The sequence below is a fragment of the Cucurbita pepo genome, chromosome LG01 (genome assembly GCF_002806865.2).
Source record: "Cucurbita pepo subsp. pepo cultivar mu-cu-16 chromosome LG01, ASM280686v2, whole genome shotgun sequence".
NCBI classification, from domain to species: Eukaryota; Viridiplantae; Streptophyta; class Magnoliopsida; order Cucurbitales; family Cucurbitaceae; genus Cucurbita; species Cucurbita pepo.
This window is the reverse complement of record NC_036638.1, coordinates 7006993-7026055: the sequence shown is the minus strand read 5'-3', so window position 1 is coordinate 7026055 and position 19063 is coordinate 7006993. Positions and strand designations below refer to the sequence as shown.

Below are 19063 nucleotides of genomic sequence, written 5' to 3'. Positions count from 1 at the left end.
AAAGCTCATGCTCATCAACGCCCATCTAATCAATGTATAGAGCACAAAAAATTAGTTGGATTTCTATCCAATTCTTCCTTGTTATTTTTCTTGTAATATTATTACATCTAAAAAAGAGCCTGACCGATCGAGAGAGAGAGATCAGCATGATAATGACATGATGCAAATTCAGATTGTTAATGCTTAATCACCATATCAGTAAATGTCATAGGAAGCACCATGTCTTGATACTGACGGACCACACAGTAATGTAAAGCAGGTATTATAGATCAAGAGAAGACATCAATCAACAACCGAGACTGTTTTCAAGAGAGAACATCAATCACATGAGCACAATAAATCAATAGATCTAAATAATCAAACCCAGAGAAATTGTAAAGATCAAATTCCTTACCCCAATTATGAAAAAAAAATACTATCATTCACATCATATTGTAGAAGACAAATGATTTTGACACAAATATTATTCTTTGGTACATATATCTTTCCAATACCCATACCCCTCCAACGGTGAAATGCGTGAACATATTTGAAATGGAGAATTAAAAAAGGGCAAAATTCACAAAATTCTAACCATCCAGTAGTACCCTTTGAAGGCCGTCCAAATAGCAGAAATCAAGCAGTGCATAGCTGTGCACCATATCAAGGCAACAGGGCTGAAGGGAAAAATTGCCACAATATTTCAGCCATTAGTATATTGAGAAATCCGGGAAGCCATGTTAGCAACTTGAGTTTGCAATTGAGATGCCCTGACTTTGGCAGCAGTAGCGCGGTGAAAAAACTGTTCCCTTGACAACAACCTCACATTCCTCAAGTACTGATCGAATTGTATCGCCCCATCCTGCACAGCCTTATCCAATGAATATATAACGTCTTCTATTGCCAAATCCGAGGCAGTACACTCGAGCATTTGCTTTGAAAGCACATCGACACATTCAAATGCGTCATCCGCTTGGAAATCACTGCTAATCTTACCCTCGTTGTCCCTCAACCAAGCTTCCAAAACATCGGCATTCATCAAAACCATCTGTAGTTTCTGCTCTAAACCCTCCTTCTCATCTTGCATCTCTTTCAAACCTTTGTCTAGCTCCTCCTGCCTCTGTCTCAACACTCCCTGTGCACCAAAAAGACCTTCCATCTCAGCCTCCCTAGTCTTTCTTATCCCCACAATATCGCTATGCACCATCTCCACAAGCTTACTAATAGCATTTCGTTTGAAAACTTCATTGGGATCCTCCGTATGAGGCTGTAGACGCGCGACAGAAGCAACATCATTACCACTACCATAGGGCGACGGCGGGTAAGCCCTCGGCGGAATTCCAGGGCGTGGGAAAGCAGCAGCCCCCATATTTGAAGCAATCGAAGAATTCGCACTATTACGCCCAAAACTAGAACTAGGACTCGGAGAAGGGCTAGGGCTAGGGCTAGGGTTAGGATTCGGCCTCCGTTGAGAATAAAGTGGAGGGTCGCGACCGAACATAACGCTCAAATTACGAACCAATTCAACCAAATTAGAGCTCGGATAAATCCAATTTTGCAAATAAGGGATCGAGACCATACCGGAGGGATTAACATGAGGATGGGAGCGCTTGATGATCATATCCCGAGTTGGGTTCACGTAAACGCAAGGGGGGTGCCTAGGATACGACTCCATGAGCCAAATAACAACCGGAATGTTGTAGGTAACACCTTGGAAGGACATGGGAACGGTGCCGTCGGATTGCAGAAGGTTGATGGATCGGCCATCGTTATGCGTGAAAGTTGCAGTACGAGGGACCAAAGACGGGAAGGCGGTGGTGAGGGAAACCAAGTGCTGGCGGATCAGCCACTTGGTGTCTTCGGAGTAGGGGAGCGCGGAAGGGCCGCGCTGAGAGAGGACGGAGCTGAGGAACTGCTGGATTATCTGAGGATTCGGCGGCAAGGGATCGGAGTGAGACGGCGACGGTACCATAGCATAGAGATTGACGATTCCAATTTTGGTAACTGTTTGTGATCCTTCGATTGATCTAAAGGATCTGATTGCCGGAAATGGTAGAGAAATGTCGGAGAGCTTCGGGGAATTGGTAATTGGGAATTTTACAATCACAAACGAAAATGATACGCGAAAACGGAGAGAGAGAGAGAGAGAGAGAGAGAGAGAGAGATCGAGAAGGCGCGAGTCTTAGCGAGGAAGAAAATGGAAAAAATTAAAAAAAATAAATAAAAAAATTAAAAAAGAAGAAGAGAAAATGAAATGGGGCTTCCTTCAAATTAGGTTAAATAATAAATGAATTTCTTTTAAATAATCAATTTAGTTTAATATTTTAATTTTTTTTTTATCTATTTCATTTTTTAACTTTTAAAATTTACTCCCTACTTTTATATATATTTTTTAAACATAACGTACTAACAAATCAGATATTGAAGATTTTATGAATATAAAATTTAGATCAATTAAATTTTAATTTTTTTTGAATTTGTCAAAAGATACTAGAATTGTTTAAAAATAATTAACTTAGTTTTTTGAATTGAATTTGAATGAAATCAATCCAACTATTTAGCTACAAATTAATTCATAATTAAATATAAATATAAATATATATTTTTTCTTTTCTTTTTAAGTTCAACCAGTAACCGTTTAAGTTCAACCAGTAACCGTTGATTTATGATCAACGAATAACTTTAACGTAACTTTAACCCGTTAACTTATGATCGACGAATAACTTTAACCAGTTGACTTATGATCGACGAGTAACTTTAACCAGTTGACTTATGACCGACAAACGACTTAACCAGTTGAGTAAAAGAAATGGCGGTTCTTTAAAATTTAAAATCTATATTAAAACTAGGCAGGCAGCTGATAAAGATAACATTGAAGGCGCAGGAGAAAGACAATAAGATTATTAGTCACACTAGTTGAGGTGCATCTTTGATTTGGCAAGCTACAAACAAACAACAGAGAAGGGCATAGTAACGATGATCAGGCACACGTTTTTACACTTAAACTAAGGAAATGGTGATGTAACAAGCTGCCTGGGGGCACTGAACAGGTCATTTCCTGCAAAAGGTGAGGTCCAATCGCGCAATCCACCTGAAGGTGACATATCTTTTACACCTCCCCCACCCTGCACCCTCCTTCCAGAACTATTCCTCAACGGAGCCGACTCGCTCAATCGGGAACTCGGGCTATGCAGAGTCCAGTCTATTCTGTTGTAATCGCAATACGGCATCAACCCCCCGATATTCCAGTCCATTTGTGACAATAACCCAGATGTTTGTACTGGTGAGCCTTGGCTGAGGTTGGAACTTAATCCATAATTAGAGGGGACTGCAAATGAGGATAGAGTTCCACCACCAGCTCTCCACAAACTTTGCGCATCGGAAGGAGACGAGTGCGACAAAGGCGCGTTCTCTTTCGCCCATGTAATATCTAACCCAGACATGAATTGTGGTTGATTATGGATAGCCTGATGGTAGATCTGCTCCAGCTTTCTATGTTCGGACCCAAGGCTCATCGTGCTATTGTTGTGCAGCAATGTGTCACTTGAAATGACATTTTTGATGGTCGGAGCATTGTTCGAATACCATGGAGTCGTTCCAGGAAGCATGGAACTGGAGACAGCGTTCTGCAACCCATTTACGGGTTGAGGCTGCTGCATAAAAACTGGCTCTACTGGCTGCTCTTGTATCTCTCGCCGAAGATTGATCGCCTCGCTTTTAGAAACACCGATTTGAGCCTCTGCCTTTACATGTGAATGATGAACTACAGGCAATGGAGGTGTCGAAGTTGATGAAGAAAGGCCTGATCCTACAGCAGGCCATCTCTTCTCCCCTCCCCTTAGCAGCCTCGGTGGATTAGTCGTCTTCGAGGACTGCTGTATACTTCTATTGCCTGCTTCTAACCATGCTGGTACTGTAATTACAGCACTATTACAGCTAGACTCTCGATCATTTTTGTTCGATTGCACTGCAAAGACAGATGCAGAGCCAGGCATTTCTTGAGCTCTTGTCATACATTTTGTTTCACCAACTACATCGTGACTCGACTGACTGACAGATTCTTTCTGCTTTTGGTCTCTTAACATACCTTCTGCCTTACCCAGATCACCTCCACAAGCAACCACAGCTCTTTCAACCTCTTGCTTTGAGAATTTGTATCGCGCTTCAAGAGCTGAAATATGAGCTAGTTCACTGCTAATATCAATCTTCAAGTTACCCACACTTGTAGAATTTGCAGTATCCTTGTTACGGGCTTCTTCCTCGTTTCCTTCAAAGAGCCAGGAGACTGATTCCTCTAGCTTACCCTCGTTTAACATCAGTGCCATGGTAGCTCTTTCAGGAGAGAACCCCATAGTAACTAGTTGCTGAGAGAGAGCTTCGAGCTTTCTGGACATTAGATAACCCTTGCATCGTTCATGTAACTCCTGAGCACGTTTCTCTTTCTGTCTCTGGTGTTTCTTCTCATTTTTTAGACGAATCTTCTCCCGCTTTTCATGGTCACATCCAGATGCCCTCTCCTGATGGTTTGAAGAATCAACTGTCTTCTCTTTTGGGTCCTCCGACTCACCAGAGCAGCTACCATTGTTGGAAGACAGATCAAAATCAGATGCTGTACCACGTGGGCTGCTCGAGTGGTCATCTGTATCTTCCATATTCTGGAAGTGACCATTGTCCGAATGCAGCGAAGCTGCGGTTAGTGTTGATGATATCTCGACTGTATGAACCAATTCATCAACTGGATTGTGAGCAGTAGTTGCTGCTGAACTCCTGTTTGAATTTTTAGAAGCAGAGTTTTTTGAAGCCTTCAGCTGTTTCTTGGCAGCAGCCCTAGCAGAAGGCTTATCCTTGGAGGCGGACTTGGATTTTGACACCGGCATCTTCCAAGATTAAGTAACTATTGACAAAAGACATTGGGAATCAATCCTTCAGCTAACAATAACCAGTGCAAGACATATAATTACATTTGCAAATTGATTGTATAAATAAGGAAAACAAAGACCTTTTCACATTCATTGTGTTAGAAGAGCCAAAAATATTTCAATAAAGTAAGGAATGCAGTGATAATATATATTAAATAAGAGAATTCAAATGCAACAACTGATGTTCTCAAAGATGTAACCAAGCTAGTTATGCAACTTCTTGGGAATTCTAAAGAAAACTAGCTTGACATTATCGCCATTTACTTCACATATAGTATTCTGTGTGTGCAGCCTAAGATTCATGAGAGACATGCAATCGCACGTATGGCGACTGGAAAGAAAGACGACCTCCCCGGCCCCGGGCTGGCTTTTTGGGAAGCCCGTTTTTGCAAGAAAAGTAGAGATAAATGATTATGGCATCTCTCTTTCAATCTAAACGAATGTCACTATGGAAGATTTCGCAGACCCAATTACTAACCTTCAGCATTGAAGGAAATGGGGAGGTGAGAAAAGTAACATTTCCATATGGATAAACCTCACAAACTATTCTTCACTCGTGGATCAAAACTCAGAAACAGAATATTCGATTCAAAAGGAAAAAGGATGAACTCCAAAGCTTATAGTTACTATATTGAATGTGATGAAACGTGATCAGTTTCAAAATATACATACAACAAATGACTTACGAATAATGCATGTCATTGACTTAACATCTTTTCCCTGCATCTAAGAAATTCAAATATTTCCTCGACATCCAAACTCCACAACAGTTTTGATAGCTTTTACAAAATAGGGAAAGTGACAAGAATTGCCAACTGCGATTTAAAAATGTTGAAAGTGTGTTTCGCCAGCCAATATATCTTCAAATTAGAACATATTTTCGTAGGGTGCGCTTATGGATTTTCCACCAAAAACGAACTCCAAATCCAAGAATGAAGAAATCAGAAACAAAAGAGGAAGAAGACCTAGATCAACAAGGATCAAACAATTGAGGAAACTCGTATACAAACATAGAAGCGGAGAAACTGAAGACATTAACCAACCGGTCACATTCCAAAATCATACCTCATTTGAAGAGAAACAACAAGAAGAATTCAGGAAAAAAATTGAATCAAACTAACAAACGAAACCATTTCCCTCCAAAACATAACCACAACAGATCCAACAATCCACGTTCACGATCTCCAGCGCAGAGAAACAGAAATTTGTCCAAAACCCCTATCAATGGAACCTAACAAAGAAACCAAAAACCAAGCCGCAGCAAGAGATCTCCATTCTTCACTCCAAATCCACAAAAACCCCCCCCAAAAAAAAAAAAAAAGCACAACCAAACCCCAAAATCAAGAAAGAAACACCGAATTCATAAGCATCCAAACACGATCGCAAAGAAGCAATGTGAGAAAGAGATGAAAACAGAAGATTGAAACAGAGATCTAGAAACTGACCAGTTAAGAGAATTGAGAGAAGGAGGAAGATGAAGAGGTTGAGAGATCGAAAAATGGCGATGACGACAACCGCTATGAGGTCGCCTTCGTTGTCCTTTCTCCCTTTTAGAAGCCTCTCGACCTTTCTTTGTCCCTTTCTGTTTTCTTTCCTCTCGTTTACTGTTTTCACGTTCTTCTTCTTCTCTCTCTCTCTTCTTCTTCTTCTTTCTTTTTCATTTCTTTTTTTCTTTTTTTCTTTTTTTTTCTTCCCCTCTTTCAATAATAAAAATAATTAAATAAATAAACCAATTTTCTGGCTCAGTTTTCACAAGTGTGAGACACAACGGTGGCGTCTGGATTTAAATGTCGGTTTGACATTCATACATTTTTAATTGCATTTTTTTCTTTTTTTTGAAAAAATATGATGAATCACTAGAATTCATTATTAATTTTTAAAAAATCATTTTTAAGTTTTTGAAATGTAAATTTTTTAAGATAAATTGAATTATAAATAAATATTTTAGTAACCCTGTCAAAAAAAAAAAAATGATAAAATCTCAAAATTATTTAAAATGTTAAATAATTCTAGAAAAATATTAAGAATAATTTTAGAAAAAAAAAAACTATAAAAAAAACGTTTATAAAAAGTCAATATGAACCTAATCATTGTATTTTTCTTTTTAGAACATTTTTCCAGAAATATATATACAATTATAACACAATAAATTTGGTAATTAATTACCGATTTAAACATAATTCAATATTTAAAAAAATGGCTATTATGTTTTTTTAATAAAATAAAAAATAAAAAATGTCTGGAAGCTTCCGAGTTCGACGGCGGTTTTAGGGGCTGCGAGTTTGGGGTAAGAATCGCAGCCGACCAATCTTCCCCTTTAATCCGCCGTAGGATGTTCCCATGCATTGCCACCTAGATCCTCTTTTAAAATTTTTTTAATGCTTTATTATTTTAAAAGTTTTAATTTAATATTTTTAATGACTTTTAAGCCCTTTTAATTAAATAAAATTAATATTTTGAAAGTTCTGTGAGAAAAAAAAATGTTGAACTTTCCATCTTTGAAGCAATTGGTTGGCATATCACGTTACTTGGTTTATACTTGATTAATTTTTAATAAATGAGTTGTAAAAAATTAGATTAAATTACACGTTATATCAAATTAAATAACTAAACTTTAAAATATATCTAATAAATTTATTTTAAAAAAGCGTGACGTTTTTATACAATATTTAAAAAAATTTATGAAGAAATTAAATAAAAATAAAAGTCTAAAACTTCTTTGGCATGTCATATTCTTTTCATATTTTTCTGTTGAATTTTATGTTCGTCTACTTTTTCTTTCCTTATCGATTCTAATTCAAGAGATAATTGTCCATATATTGATAATAGATGTATGAATTCTCGAGAAAAGACGGAAGGTTGGTTCATGCTAGACATTCAGACCTATTACACTATTGGGTAGATGACCTTTGAATTTAACAACGTCCAACGACTATTCAAATGGATCCAAATCCTACCCACCCGCTATCATTCTTCGTCTATTTTGAAGGTTCATTTTTTATACGCATAATCAAAAGATGGAGGAGCAAATTTGGAAAGGGTGTCACAATCTTGAGTTAAAATTAGGCAACAAGTTAATTGCCAACACATAAAGAAAATATGTAATTAATGGATATGAAATTGATATTTTTTTCCCCTATATGCATAACTCTATTGGCTCAAGATTTAAACAAATTAACCTCTATTAGAAGAGGCATCCAAATTATTCAAGACGAGAGAAGGGAAAATACAGTATTAAATATAGAAAAAGAAATCATCTATAATCTTATACGAGTCGAGACCTTAATTATTTTTAAGAACGCTATTGAATAGGCCGAACTAACCTCTAGCTACTTTGATGCTCCTTGCTAGAGTTGCAAGTTGTATCATCCGTTCAACGACCTTAAGCTTTTAACGTCATCAAGTTGAACCCTACGGTATTAACGAACAACTTTCGTTAATAGGTAGCAAGATTAATGGCTCATCAAAACCGTATTTAATCAACAAGATATTCAAAAAGTCATTGCAGTATAAAGTCATAGCAGTAATACAACTAAAGTAGCAACAGTAAAACTAGCACCAAAAAAATAGTATAACTTAACAGAAATGTTTCCGAGTCAAAAATTTGTAAGTAATTGGTAACTCGATCAGTCCATGGAGGTATTTTCATTACTACTATAAGGTTGAGATTTAATGGGATGAATTTAAAGATTGAACTAGATTTGTTCCGTTAGAGTAAACAATATTCTTTTTCTTGTTAAATCATAGGAAAAAAACATCACCACGTCATAACATGTTACATAAGCGCTCAACAAACCAGGCCATTTTTCATGTTTTTCTATGCACAAGTACGAGGAACCAAACTTAATTTTCAACAAGAAAATAGTTACACGAAATACTGGACGATTCACTACATGAAGTATTTCATTTCTAAGCAGTGGCCGCATACAAATCAATTTTTTTTATCATGAACTGAAGACAAGTGCATAGGTTTTTACCTTGATTTTTCACCTTTACAAGAGTTGAAAGCTTCTGTACTACATCTGAGACTAGCTCCAAGCACAAAGAAAGGGCAATTGGCTACTAGTGACATGATTCATTCAACGATGACTGCTGCTTCCTGTAATGACATAAAACAGTTGAAGGATATGAAGCAAATAAAGGCCACTTTGCTAATTATTTACTGATTTGAAGTGAGAGGCATCCAAGGGGTTCTGATTTGATGAAGGGTTTGAGATATTGGAGGATGCTTTCTTAAGTCTTTGGTTCCGAATTCCCAACGAAAGCTTAATAATTTAAAACCATTGTTCTCCCGGGATGAATGGGGTGGGTATGAGCATAATGCAAGTAGTAGGCCTCCATGCTTCAATTATAAGAAGATATTAAAATTGAGGTTACTAATGGAGCGGCCTAAACCTACGCCTAGCAGATATTGTCCTCTTTGGAATTTTCTTTCGGGCTTTCCAAAACGCGTCTGCTAGGGGAAGGTTTCCACACCCTTATAAAGAATGTTGCGTTCTCCTCCCCAACCAACGTGGGATCTCACAATCCACCTCCTTTCAGGGCCCAATGTTCTCGCCGGCACTCGTTATCTTCTCTAATCGATGTGGGACCCCTCAATCCACCGCCCTTCAGGACCCCTCAATCCACCGCCCTTCAGGACCCAACGTCCTTGCTGACACACCGCCTCATGTTCACCTCCTCTTCGAGGCTCATCCTCCTCGCTGGTACATCGCCCAGTGTTTGGCTCCTATACCATTTGTAACCGCCCAAGCCCACCGCTAGCAAATATTGTCTTCTTTGGGCTTTCCCTCAAGGTTTTTAAAACGCGTCTGCTAGGGGAAGGTTTCCACACTCTTATAAAGAATGTTTTATTTTACTCCCCAACCAATGTGGGATCTCACAACTAACGCATCCAGCAAACAAATATGAACCGAAGAAGCTATAAAAAAGAAAGACTACAGACAGAATTGGACAAATAAGAGGCGATTGGCAAACTGTCCATCAGATACAAGCACTAATCTGAAATATTTTTCGTAGTAGGCATGGATACTAGAAGTCCTCACCATTCTAAAGCTTCCATCGCCCGGGAAGCAGCCAACTTAGAAAGTTGAGATATTCCATCAAAGTTCTTTTGCTTCATAAACTCCTTGTTAAATATTGCATCAGATAAAACTACCGAAGATGCTCCTTCTCTAATGTAGTCCCCAGTAGATTCTGTACAAATTTAGAAGTAACAAATGAATCTCAGAATCAGCTCAAGTTATATCAAACTGGTAAAAATAATTTCTAAGAACTGACTAGCCCAGAAAACAGAAACAGTGAACTGAAAAATGAAAAACGCGACACACGAACACAAGCTCTGAATTACTTTGTTTCAAGATAACCTCAACCAATTTAAGAAAGAACACAAGTTATAATATAACAGCCATCTTATGCTACTTTTGCAATCTTCTTAGTCAGAGTGTTTGAACATAAGGGTGCGTATGGTTCGTAATTTTTAAAAAAAAAAAATTGAAAACAAGAGATTCCATCAAAATTTTATTTCATGTTTGTAGTGTTTTTTATATATGTTTGGTAGTAGAATTAGGTAAAGTATAACAATTAAATTAATTACTCAAGATATGCTTAAAGAAATATTTATAAACCATCAAAATAGTTGTAGTTACCAACTAAACATTAAGTTGAATTTCAACTATTATTAAGAACATATTTCATGTTATAAATTTAGAATAATTATTATTCAATATCATATCATTTATAAAATATTATATTATAAATATTTTAATTTAACAAAAGAAATGAGTTTATAGCATGAAATACTATATTTATTATGTTTTTTCGTTTCACAATTTAATTTCATTCTTTTAAATTTCAAATTCAAAATTAGAATACATTAAAAATACAAAAATGTTATTTTTCACAAGAATTTGGATCACAGAATTCAAAAACAGTTTTAAAAAATAAATCTACCAATCAGATATTTGCTTAATCCATTTGATTCAATGAATCTAAAAAGATAAAGAATGCATATCGGTAGAGTTAACTAGATGCTAATACAAAAACAAGTATGAGTTGGAGCTTAGGAGCAAAGAGTTAAAGTTGAGTACTGACCAATAGTTATGCCTTGAGAAGCAACCATTGAGATATGAGGAAATGGCTTCTTGAGGGCTGATATATATTTGATACCACCTAATGCAGAAACTGGATAAACCTACTTTTCAAGATTAAAAATCAAAATGAATCCATAAAAAATGATAAGGGTAGAACCATATTTTGATGTCAAAACCTTGCAAGCAAAAGAAAAATTGTAAGCACTCAAGAACACAGCAATATAAATTACTTGCATAAGTTTTCTGTTCTTATTCTTCATAATTGTATACCAATCCAGTAATTCCCATTCAGATTTTTCCATGGGAATTAGTTGTACAGAAAAGCATCAAGAAATGAAAAGTATGTTTATGCAGGACATTTGTGTTTTTTTCTTTTAATGTATATGAGTATAATTTTAATCCTGTTTCACTTGCGATAAACCACGAACTCCAAGAAATCAATGATCTCCCTAAATCAGACAAGAAATTTACTTACTTTAACAATCTGAGCGCCAGCTTCATATGCAGTCAGTACCTGTAAAGTATACACATAACTACTTACAAAGGTAATTTAAAAAATTCAAAAACTCTTTGTGGCAGAAGCAATGATTTCATATGTAAAAAGGAGGAATCCTTGAGAATTAGAAAGGGGCCAAAAGTGTTATTCAATTACTTCTGTCGGGGTCATCACACCAGGTATATACAAGAATTCCCCTTCAAGATCATCCATGATACCCTGTGAATCAGTAAAAATAATCTGAAAGGAGAAATATCTTCATAGTCTCTTTTAGTTGGAGTCAAAAACGAAAAATCACAATAGAAAAAGAAAACATGAAAAAGGGATAAAGAGGTTTCAACATATGCATGTAAAGGTCGCTGCGGCATATAAGCAAAAGTAAATGTATGCTTACCTTCACCATAGTGGGACTCATTAGAAACTTGGCTCCAGCTTCGACAGCATTCTTTGCATCCTTAACATTAAGAACGGTCCCAACCTGCACAATATTTGGGAATCTTCAGAAGAGTTCAACAGGTAACCATCCATCTTTTTTGAGGCTGACAAGTTGCATTTTAATAAGCATTTAGATTAAAGATATAGTTCATCTTAACTCATCAAAGGTTCAAGGGAAAAGGCTTCACAAATTTTGACCCAAGTCTGGCAAGGAAATATTACAAACATTAAGAAATCATCACACGGACAAACAGCAAAGAAAATAATTACTCCCAGTGTTCTTGTAGGATAGTCTTGCAGCAACTGTTGTAGAACCTGTTTCAAATTTTATAACACAGAAAAAATAAATAAAAGTATGACAAATACTTACAATGATAACAACTACAATGTCAAGGAAAATATTCTCTACAACAACCTCAAGCACACCTGGTGTCGACATAACAATCTCGAGCTGCACAGCGACAGAAGAGGAAATAAGTTAGAAACCATCAATCAATGCATTTGAAGGAAAGGGAAAAAAACTGTTTCGTTGAATAAAGTTGATGCTCTAGTCACTTTGGTTATAATTTTTCATGCACTTGCCACTTAGAAAAGCATTTTAAGGGCAACTTCTTGAACCTTTTTAAATTCTATTGATCATTTAGAAAGGACCAGCAATAAGAAATCATACATCAAAAGAATATTTGAATCTATCCGTGAATATTACTCATATCGCCAATTCAAATACAGTTTTCATTTACAGATTAATTATGAACAAAGAAAACTTCAAATTAAGAGCACTCACAACTGATACTCCACCATTTAGCGCAGCACAAGCAGCACTCATTGCCAGCTCCGCACTATAGTGAATTTAAAAAAGAATTAAGGTGCACATCAAGGCTCTAGATAACTCAAGACAAATGATATTGAATTTCTTGACACTAATAAACTTCGACAGCCTAGACTTTTTTATATTAGAGAAAAAAACATGAAGGCATGATTGAGGGGTCTCTGAAGGACGCAGGAAGTTTGGCCAACTTTGATGCCTTTCTTTGGATCCACATCATTAACACTTTTGTAACTTATCCTTTATACGAAATGGCTAGGTTGGGAGCTCCTTCATTTAAGCCTACACATTTCAATTTCAATGCGTTTCTTTACTATTTAAAAAAAAACATCTGCAATGATTTCCAAAATTGAGGAGAGCATCTACTTTTGCAAACTATTGAAACTCAACATCTAAAAAAACAATGAAAATGTATGTTACCATAAGGTTGGTGCTATCTAACATTTTTTAGTAATATAATCACGGAAATGGTTTATATAGATAACAGACCTTGCTATCATTTATTAGCTAATCAGTAAAACATACGTTGACAGTAGTGAGGACATTGGCTTTACCTGCTGGACATCAAGAACCAATAGTTCGATCTTGTGAAGCCGAGAGTTTTAAGAGAATCCAGCACCACGATATTCTAAAATGCAGAAAATGTTACATAAAAATGGGTTACCTGCTAGCGCGAAGGCAAGCAATGACTCCAGAATTGTAAATTGTTCTCAGGGTCTTGTCTTTGGGAGAAACTGGTAGCTGACTAGAAGCACAAGAAACTCTAAAGCGAGCAAATGCGAAAGGGTTCCAACACCCAATAGCAGGCAAAGACCACATGCTGATTCTCCTAGAAACCAACATGTACTTCAAATATAGTCTTCTGGTTGTTAGAGAAGTATTTTATTCCAGCCAATCAGATACACTGATGATGATGGATGTCACTTCAGCAGTCGTGGATTCAAGGGAATATCTACCATAGTGAAAAAATTTATAATGTTAATGGAAAAGAAAGGTGATGAACAATAAGATACACGAAATACTAACAGCAAATAAGTTTTTTGTAAGATGAAAGCTGATATGACAATTATAAGTCAAGAGAAATGGACCAGAGGACAAAATTCTGCAATCCATTTTTATTGATTGAACTAAAGATGCTCGTATGGAAACCAGCAAAGAATTTAGGCACAAGGAATGCAGCCCATGAGAATAATGTGAAGTAGCACGAGAGGATTACAATAGAGAAAATACTGTTTCAGAAAAAAGCGATCAGACAATAAACAATGCAAATAAAGTACAAAATTCAAAGGGCCATGTGAAAATGATTATGGACAACTAATTATGCAAAAATATGTACATGACCTTATCTAACATCATGTCAAACTTACAGAAATTTGCAAACAATTTTCAGCAAAAAGTTGTTCTAAATTTCTGTTGCCCCCTTCAAGTGGAGATTTTTGTTCAATGATCTTGGCTTCTTTTCCAGATGTTCTTCAATATTTCCACAGGTTCATGTATCTTATTTTCCATGACAGAAGATGAGGGGAGTCTGGTAAGTAAGCCACTATTACGTTGCCTCTTGTGAGGACTTGGATTGTTCACAACGATTGAATCTTTGAAAAGAAAGTTGAGAGGCTCAAGGTTCAGTATATCTTACTCATTTCTCACCTCTGAATCATGTTTCTTAGATAACTGTACTGAAATTTTTTCAAGCCAATGAAGACCAATTGGGGCAACGCTTCTATAGCTTCACTGCCTGATAGATTTGGCAGTACACTGCCTTCGTTTCTTCTTTTCTAGTATTTTATTCATATATATCTTTTTTTTTTTCCACAGGAGAAAATAATAATGCCAACAACAAAAAGAAATTCAAGGAATTACATAAATGTTATGAATTCGAGAAACATTAGTAACTAAACTTGAGGAGGTCTGCTTAAAGACAAAAGAACGAGGGTCTGATGAAATCTAGTTGGTTAATATAAAGACAATGATTACAAAAACAATATGAATTAGAAGGTGCATAATGATTGGTAGTCTCGTCATTTATACTCACTCAAATGGAGAAGCTTCTCGTTGCAGATTTGTAAAGGCATAATGATTGGTAGTCTTTCCTGTATCCATCTTGTCTTGGTTTTTTTTGTTCTTTTCTATTCTTTCTTTTCTCTTTTTTCTTCGTAAAAAAATGATAACAAGCTGCAGGGGTTTGACTTTTTCTCTTTTCTGATGTTCGACAAGGATCAATACTTGAATAAGAAAATGACTGCTTATCCTTCATGGAGGAGTAAATCATCATGGTTGACCTAAAGAAAGGCATGTTATCCTGCAGATAACAAATAGTCTACCCATTACCTGCTTTAAAGTATCCCTTACAGTTCAACTCGGTACTGTGGCTACAACCTTCATATGGAACCAAATTTTTGTATGTACTTGAGAAACTGTGGTACCATACTTCAACAAGAAGTAGGAACCAGGACCGACCACATCTTCACCTCCTAAAGTTTGCTGCTCAGTTGTTGAAGGAACTGAGAGATTATTGATACAAGTGTCAATGTAGAACACAACTTTATCCTATTCATATTGGAGGTAAAAAATTATGAATGAATGCAGATGGATACTTGGGTATTTGAATGTTTGACGCCTATTGACTACCAGTAATCATTGCACGAGCATAAACCAGCCATGAAATGATGAAAACGATTAGAGTCTCTAATGACAATCTCCTTCTGAAGTAGCCTTGAAGCTAACTTCATGAAATTATGACAATCTACACAAATTCGGATGTTTTTCATAATCCTAATAGGTGTACTGACACAACCCAAGTTGTTATCATTCATTACAGAAAAAACCAAAGCCAGCTTCTCGCTATGATGATATAGCTGCTCCTCTTTTTGCTCTTGTTCCACATCATGGATCGCTAAGCTTGTCTCGGGCACATAACCAATTTCCTTTAACCTCCCAATGAGCTCTTCGAGTTCATTGCATATTACCTCCCTCTCTGGATGATGGCGACCTCCAGATGCAAACTCATGTACTTGATTTTCTATTTCTACCCAACTTAATCCAGGTTCCTTTCTCACTCTAGACCCTTTCATTTCCATTCTAATTAAGTCTGCTTCATAAAAGCTACCACTTAAGCAATATAGATTTGACATTTGCACATAAGCTAAGGAATTGCTAGGATCTAACTCCTTCAATTTATCAGATGCTAATTTGGCCAATTGTGTTGCGCCATGCTTTTTACATGATCCCAGGAATGAACTCCAAATAACATAATCAGGTTCTATAGGCATTTTACTTATAAAATCTTCAGCCTCTTGAATCCGACCAGATCTCCCCAAAATGTCAACCATGCAAGCATAGTGATCTAGTTGGCAAACAAGTCCATAATTTGCAATTGAATTAAAAAGGTTGGTCCCTTCTTCCACGAGCCCTGCATGGCTGCATGCTGAAAGAAGAGAGACAAATGTAGTAGAATCAGGTGGCACAGTCATCTTTGAAAAAAGCTGCAAAGCAATCTCAGCTTGGCCATGGACAGCATAGACCTTCATCATTGTGTTCCAAGAAACCAAATCGTGATGTTTCATTTGATTGAATACTTTCTTGGATGAAGTAATTGAACCACACCTCCCATAAGCATGAATCAAGGCATTGTTAAGGACAGTGTCATCCTCAGACATAGATTTAATTAGCAGTGAATGATATGTTGAAGCATGCTTCTCTGTTAGGAATCCAGCACAAGCCTTTAATACAATCGAAAAAGTGTGTCCATCTGGAGTTAAGCCTTCTTGTCGGAACTGACGAAAAAGGGAAAGTGTTTTCCCAGGGTCATGGTCGACAAAAGCTGTCATGATGCTGGTCCATAAAACTATATCCCGATTATATCCTGCTTCAATAAAAAGCCTATAACTATCCGTAATGTCCCCTCCAAGTTCAGCATAAGTTTTTACCAATGCAGTAATTATTTCAACTTCTGATGTGAAAGCAGTTTTTAATGCTTGACAGTGTAATTCACGACAAAAGCCCAAACCGAGATCAAGTTCATCCCAATTGCAGAGACTTATGGAAGACAAAGTGCTTAAAAGTGTTGCACGATCAAATCCAATTCCTTTATGATTCATTTGCATAAATAAATGGACAGCTCGATTTCCATGTTTTCGGAAACAAAACCCTGCAATCATCGAGTTCCATGTTATAAGGCTGGGATTTTCTATGCTCTTGAACATAGTCCAAGCATCATCTTTACCGTCATTAAAAGCACCACCTTTAAAGTAATTCTTGCTATACATGGTAATAAGAGCATTTGCAACATAAACGAAAGCATCTAGTGACCTTTTCAAGGCAAACCCATGTACCTGCCGCCCACGCTCACCATCATGGTCACCAAACGAGGTAAGCAAACTTGCAACTGTAAACTCATTTGGCCTGTGATCTACCAACATTCTCGAAAATATAAGGAAGCACTCATCCACATGGCCATACTGAGAAAGTCCTGAGATAAGCACAGTCCAAGAGACAAGGTTTCTCCTAGGCATCTCATTGAATAATTGGTAGGCATAGTCTAAATGACCACATTTACAGTACATGTTGATAAGGTGATTGGTAACAAAGAGATCAAATGAGCCCATGGGATCCAGGGACATCATGTAACGGTGTAGTTCCACACCTTCCCGGAGGCAGCGGAGGCGTGCACAAGCATGGAACAGATAGGCATAGGTCTGGAGGGAATGAGGCTGTCTAGAGTAGAACAGTGAAAGCGCCTGCCCAAGGTGGCCACGCGTGGAAATCACGTTTGATCCAAATAGATAGTCATGACGAAAATCTTCTGTCCTAAAAGACACGATATCGCCTTCTGCCCCCGACCTCCAGAATCTAAGTTGGGAACCAAAAGCATACTTACTTGGGTACAAAACCAAATTCCGTTTGGCAAGAAATCGAAAATGAATTGTCGTGAGATTCATGAGGTCAATGAACCTATCAGCCTAAATAAACAGATAGAACATTATTGTACCACTCAGGCATTTCATCAAACACTTAAAATACAAAAACTCAGCACCTCAATTTTCACCAACACATCACGAAAAAAAGAAACCACTTATAAGCTTCCAAAGAAACACTCCAGAATTTCACTTCCACAAACACAAATATAAATCTACAAATTACCCTTTTCTCATTGACATTCTCTTATCTCGATAAGCCACTTAAAATTCAAACTCAATAAAGAAAAGGGTTCTTCTGAAACGCTCTTCCCTTCATTCCGATTACAACATGAAAACATTCAGGTTTAGCAGACGAGGGAAAACAGTATACATATCCATAAGAATAAACATTGAAGAAATAAGTGCGTAAAGTTGTATAAATGTAGTTATGAGCTCAGCATACGAAGAAAGTGAAGAAGAAATGGAGTCGCAAGCAAACAATAAAGAAACTTAAGAATTTGGTGGAGTTGAGGAGGAAGACCTTAACAGATTTTTAGCAGAGAAAACGGCATTGATTTGCGAGCCCACAGAGAGAGGCGATGGACTGGTTAGAGCGCGAAGGGGAAGTCGGAGTGTATAAAATAATAAAATAATGGAAGCTTAATTTTTATCATATATTTATCATTTTAAAAAATTTCATCTTTTTATTTTCTTCTTTCCTTATTTAATTTTTTTTACATTATTAAAATAACATGAAATCTCGATTCCATTTTTTTTTTTTTATTGGTAATATTTAGATTCAATTAAATATTAAATATTATAGTTGCCATTTTCCAAAAACACCCCGCACGAAATGGGAGGGACCCAAGGAGTTGATGTGGGCTGGCCGACCTTTTGGGTTTAAATTGGTTTGGGCTTCTAGGAATTAGGCCCACTTTCTCGAAGCAAGGCCTTTTTGGTTTTAATTTGGGTTGGGCTTCTAGGAACTAGGCCCATTATCAGCCAGCACACAGCCTTTTGGGTTTAAGGCTTCTATGACCCGGACCCACCAGCTCCAAGCAAGTATCGTAATAAACAAACAAATATTTGTAAAATGTCACAAAATAAATTTACTATATCATACAAATATAATCTGTCTCATTTTAAAAAATTAATTGAATTTTAAATATGTTTAATCAAATTTTATAATTTTAATCTTATATAAAATCCTAGACTTTAAATCATCCAAATAATCCATGATTAAAAACATAAAATTGGATTGAATAAACCCAATACATATTTTTCTACTTCTTCCCATTTTGTCCTTCGCCTATGACTCTGGTGTGTTCCTACTTCCTTAATTTTGTCCTTCGCCTACGACTCCGGTGGGTTCCCTTAACCAAGTCACTGCCTATGAATCGCCGGCCCATTCTTCAACAGGT

The 19063-nt window shown here is 36.7% G+C and overlaps 3 protein-coding genes across 14 annotated transcripts; all 3 read right to left on the bottom strand.

Annotated features, from left to right (window-relative positions):
* Positions 1–336: 336 nt before the first annotated feature.
* LOC111810195 (protein ELC-like) lies at positions 337–2195 on the bottom strand. Its single transcript, XM_023696809.1, has one exon. The coding sequence runs from the start codon at positions 1949–1951 to the stop codon at positions 683–685; it is 1269 nt and encodes a 422-aa protein (XP_023552577.1). The 5' UTR covers positions 1952–2195; the 3' UTR covers positions 337–682.
* Positions 2196–2818: 623 nt separating this feature from the next.
* On the bottom strand, positions 2819–6525 carry LOC111798347. Of its 3 annotated transcripts, none has more exons than XM_023681438.1 (2): positions 6344–6525; positions 2819–4873 (listed from the first exon to the last, which is right to left on the bottom strand). In XM_023681438.1, the coding sequence occupies exon 2, from the start codon at positions 4854–4856 to the stop codon at positions 2985–2987; it is 1872 nt and encodes a 623-aa protein (XP_023537206.1). In that variant the 5' UTR covers positions 4857–4873; positions 6344–6525; the 3' UTR covers positions 2819–2984. The 3 variants fall into 3 exon arrangements, with proteins under 3 accessions (XP_023537206.1, XP_023537196.1, XP_023537215.1); XM_023681428.1 differs by lacking the exon at positions 6344–6525 and adding an exon at positions 5585–6337; XM_023681447.1 differs by lacking the exon at positions 6344–6525 and adding an exon at positions 5964–6337.
* Positions 6526–8007: 1482 nt separating this feature from the next.
* Positions 8008–18275, bottom strand: LOC111776715 (pentatricopeptide repeat-containing protein At1g71420). Of its 10 annotated transcripts, XM_023656065.1 has the most exons (13): positions 18184–18263; positions 14780–15248; positions 13412–13699; positions 12706–12760; positions 12337–12372; positions 12192–12236; positions 11881–11964; positions 11643–11726; positions 11466–11504; positions 10992–11091; positions 9944–10094; positions 8876–8997; positions 8008–8309 (listed from the first exon to the last, which is right to left on the bottom strand). In XM_023656065.1, exons 3-12 carry the CDS (start codon positions 13588–13590, stop codon positions 8961–8963), a joined length of 810 nt encoding a protein of 269 aa, XP_023511833.1. In that variant the 5' UTR covers positions 13591–13699; positions 14780–15248; positions 18184–18263; the 3' UTR covers positions 8008–8309; positions 8876–8960. The 10 variants fall into 10 exon arrangements, with proteins under 10 accessions (XP_023511833.1, XP_023511817.1, XP_023511849.1 ...); XM_023656049.1 differs by lacking the exon at positions 14780–15248 and having other exon boundaries at positions 18184–18275; XM_023656081.1 differs by lacking the exon at positions 14780–15248 and having other exon boundaries at positions 11643–11705; positions 18184–18275.
* Between the last annotated feature and the right edge of the window lie 788 nt (positions 18276–19063).